Raw genomic sequence first — 4,536 nt, 5'->3', positions numbered from 1 at the left:
TTTAGATTAACTGAAGTTTTAATGTCAATTAGTCCAACATCTTAAGTTTATCCTTTTTGATTAGTCCTTTCATTTTAAAGAACTCTTAGCCAACATATTCCAAGATCATGAAGATACATTTCCCGACATTAACTCCTAGAAGTCTGTTTTGCCTTTCGTAATTCATAATCAACTTGACAATGATTTTTATGCACAGTGTGAGAAAGGGGTCCAGGTTAGTTTTCCATATGTATAGCTACTTGACACAGCAACCTTCATTAAAATGACCACCCTTGCTCTACTGCTCTGCAGTTCTCCCTTTCACCTAACTCAGGTGAGCATGTGTTTGTTTCTGGATTCTCAATGGTGTTCCACTGGCTCATTTATCTGTCCTGACACCGATATTACACTGTCTTAATTTCTGCCCCAAACGTGTTGTTCCTCTTCAAAACTGTCTCAACTGCAGTATTTGTGACCCTTTCCATTACCATATAAACTTTAGAAATCAGCTTGTCAATATTTACATAAAATACTCGGGATTTTGACTGGGATGGCAGTGAATGTATAGATTAATTTAGGGATAAATAATAATTTAAAACATAGAATTTTCTAACCAATGAATCTGAGATATTCTATTTACTTAGTTCCTCAATTTTTCTCAAGACTGTTGTACAGTTTTTTCTGTAGAGGTCTTTACATATCCCATAAAATTATCCCCAAATATTTAATGTTTCCTGATGCTACTGTCAATTTTTTTCTCTTTTAAATTTCAATTCCTAGTTGTCTCTTGACCAATACACTTTTTTTTAAGTTCTCCAGATTATTCTAATGTTCAGCCAGGTTTGAGAACTCCTAACAAAATGTTTGATGAATAAGGGAAGGATAAATATATTTTTTCTCCTATTTTTAGCTATCTTTAACCTAAGTTCTCTGTGAAAATACTTTAGCAACACCACCTTGGCAGTCAAATAGTCATTTCACAATTTTTATAGAGGATTGCATTTTAACCAAACCAGTTGTGGTTTGACCCCTGGCTATGCAGGGCTCTGTCATATTTGATGATCTGGTGCCTAGTACAGTACCAGTCACCTAGTTGGCACACAGTAAATGTTTGTTAAATAATGGTTGAACTATGTGACCCCAGGCAAGCAATTAATTTCCTCTGGGCTTCAGTTCCCTTATGGTAAAATGGAGGTTAACGTGCTGCATATATCACTTGGCTGCTGAAAGTATCAAATGAATGGGAAACATTTTTTTTTTTTGACTCTTCAACGCTACACATTAAAGTGGCATCATTAACTTCCATTGCCTTTCCAGTGCTTCAGAGGCTCCTCTCCTTATTTAAAAAAATAAAAAAAAGTCAGGCAAAAAGAAAAGTCCTACAAATAAACCAATGGGAAGAAGGGGACAGCTCATCATAAACATCAAGGTGAGAAAGAGACTTCCATAGAGTGACAATGAAAAGATACTGCAAGTCAAGACAACTGTAACACCACAATCTGGCAGAAACTGCATTTAATCTCTACTCACAAAAACAGACTTGGCAAAAGAAGACACATACCCAAAATACACCCTGCAGAAGTTACCAGGAGCTTAACTTCACCTCTAAGCCATCTGGAAAAGGATTCATTAGAAGCATTTTATGAGGCATAATTAGATCTCATGACTTGGGAAGTGGGAGGACAAAAAGCACATCACATGATATTACAGAGCAAATGGCCACCAACAAGATGGAATACTTACTCGCGCGGTAGCTCTCCTAGTCTAAAAAGTGGTGGCTCTGCTTTTTCTGCCGAAAACATTTTCTGCCACAGAAGAGGACTTTTTTCTAGTTTTCATACCTGTCTTCCAGTCTTACCCAGAGTCGCTCTTTCTTTCCAATAATTCCACTCTAAAAAGAGCTGCCTAATACTAATCTTTTCCTTTTCTTTCCCAATCCAATCCTTGTGTTGCAACCTTAAAAATTTCCAACTCTTCCTCTTTACTATTTTACTAAAATTTACCTCAAATTTACCTCCATTGTTTGTGCTTCAACACGACAACCAAATTCTAGGAGAGATCTGTCAAAGCTTAGTCTTCATAATTCCCTTCAGATGGAATATTAAAAACAAAAATAGTTCAGCTACTTGAGCTAGCCGACATTCAATTGCCCTTCCCAATTTCTCATTTTTATCTTCTAATTTTCATTAGCCCTAAAAGATAAAAGGAAACACAAAAATGAACATACTACCTTCTCACATACTTTTGAGACAAAGAGATCACTTGCACCTAACTACACAAGTAGCTGCTACCTTGCTCAAAGTACTATCCATAGCACAAACACTGGAGTGACCAAATGACACTCTGCTCTCAACTCCAATCGCCATTTAATTCCATGTGAGTTACTGGATATGAATCTAAAATCATCATGAAAGATGTTAAGGGTAGCAGAGAACTGGGACTCCAAGAAAAAGGAAAATTATTTAAATGTACGATCCATCTCCTGTGCCCAGCTGGTCACAGAAAGCACTTTCCTCAAACATTCTAGGAACTGGATCTACCACCTTCAAACACTCACCTAGCATTCAAGCCAATACTCAAGTTGTGCAAGTTAGCTCATCCTCTTCAAGCTGGGTAAATTTTCCTAAATTACAGCAGTTGCTCAATTTCTTCAGTTTGTATCATTATCAGAATCATCAAACAGCAATCCAGCCATTTTCCAGGAAGACATGCAAGTCCTGAACTAAGTCTTCCTTAATTCCATATGTCAGATTTTTCTCCGACAGATGTGGAAAATATCAGCTTTTATTACCACTCGGCAGTTAAGTCCCCACATATTGTCCCTACCTGCAAAGAACACTAACGCAAAGCAAAAAGAATAATATTGTTGACGTACTATCAGTGCTGTAAGCACAGAAAAAGGCAAGAAATGGTGTCTGAAAAAACATTAATCTCCAAATCATTACTCACAGTTCTCAACTTTTGTGTAAAAAGTTCTAGATATTAAATACTAAAACACCAACCTAGATATAAAAAAGGTCTGGATCTCAGCCCTCCTAACTCAGGGGCTAGCCTGGTTCAACTACAGACTCAATCTCTCAAATTCCTCACCTGTTAAAATGGAGCTAGCACCTCTTCTACCTCTCTCATAAGGCTATTTTGAGGAATGAGGATTCACAGAAGGATTATGGATAAAGCACCATGCTATGCAGGAATACTGTACGTTTACAGGAAGGCAGCTTTACTGAAGAGGAAGGATCCTGAAATTTGCAGGGAGACACATCTGGGTTCAAATCCTGTCTGTGTTCCTACTAGCTGCTCCCATGTGTAACGAGATTCTTGGGCCTCAGCTTCATTGTCTTCCAGGTGAGAACGATATTACCTCAGAAGGTTGTGAGGATTAAATAATACCGCACACAAAGAGCACCTGGCACATACTGCACGCAGTGAATGTTAGTGCCCTGTCATAAACAAGGTTTTTCTGCAAAAATATAATTGTCCTTTTCAGCTTTGGCCTTAGTCCAACACTAAGATTCTAGGATTCAGTTTGCACAAGGGCTTTCAAAGGTTTAGAAAGATAATCATATTATGCAGAAAATATTTTGTTTTGGAACGGCAACTAGACTCTTAAGGTCAAAACAAAACTGAGAATGAGCTTTACTTCACTGAAAAGCACATGATTATCAACCAAGCACAATTAGTGCTTTTTACATTTCATATAAACAAACCACAAGCTGTTGCTAAAACCCATTGACCAAGCACATGACCTACCATCTAAAGTATCATTCTGAGTTCACTTTTTCTCTCAAATTCTGCAGAACATAACGAACGTGAAAAGCATCTAGATTTTGGAGTGTAAAAGCCCCCTTGCAGCCTGGAGGGCCATCAATCATAAAGCCCTTATTTCATCGCCAAGCTTAGCTGTCCAGAAGTTCAGATAAGTCACTAGGTAGCAAAGGGGCGCTTTCGTATGTTAAATTAAAGCCACAAACATGGCTGCTCCCAAAGGGAGATAATGTGTCTGAAAAAAAGAATTACCTCTTCCCATTTCCCCAGCCTCAGTTAGGAGGTTGACAGTAATGCCTCCTTAGCAATGGGAGTTTCCACTGCAGGAAAGGACTCCGATCCATTCGTGCCAGTTCTGAACGCACCACCTCCCCTGCTAGGTGGACAGACCCCAGGCGGATTTTGACCTTGCAAGAAATGCAAATGCAATTTTGGATTGCAGAAGCCAGGCGTCCCCGACCTTACCCCTGCTGGAGTTTCCGACCGTCTCGGCTCCACCAGCCACCCCGCGCTCCGACGCCAACACCGCCAGGACCAGCAGCCGCAGGAGCCCCATAGCTGCCTGGGCTGGGCCAGGCCAATGCCAAGGTCGGGGAGGGAGGCGGGTGTGCGCGCCGGCGTCCCGCGACCTCGCCCGCGCTACCTCGGGGCGCTCGCGCCGGGTGCCATCGCCCGCCGGGTGCACCCGCCAGCCCCGCTGTCGCCCGCGTGAGCCCGGGCCCCAGCGACAGCTCTCCTCTTCCGGCACTTCAGCCCGGCGCGCTTCCCCGCACCGCGTCCCCGGCCACTCCG

The 4,536-nt window shown here is 41.3% G+C and overlaps 1 protein-coding gene across 1 annotated transcript in view; it reads right to left on the bottom strand.

Moving 5' to 3' along the window:
* TM7SF3 (transmembrane 7 superfamily member 3) overlaps positions 1–4,349 on the bottom strand; it is a 31,800-nt gene extending 27,451 nt beyond the window's left edge. The window contains exon 1 of the mRNA XM_008591615.1: positions 4,210–4,349. Coding sequence (XP_008589837.1) covers positions 4,210–4,300 — 91 coding nt within the window. The 5' untranslated portion in view covers positions 4,301–4,349. The remainder of the gene's footprint in view (positions 1–4,209) is intronic.
* Between the last annotated feature and the right edge of the window lie 187 nt (positions 4,350–4,536).

Source organism: Galeopterus variegatus, unplaced genomic scaffold, assembly GCF_000696425.1.
Source record: "Galeopterus variegatus unplaced genomic scaffold, G_variegatus-3.0.2 Scaffold7081, whole genome shotgun sequence".
In the NCBI taxonomy this organism is placed as follows: domain Eukaryota; kingdom Metazoa; phylum Chordata; class Mammalia; order Dermoptera; family Cynocephalidae; genus Galeopterus; species Galeopterus variegatus.
Note: the sequence above shows the minus strand (reverse complement) of the source record. Positions and strands in the feature narration are given on the sequence as shown.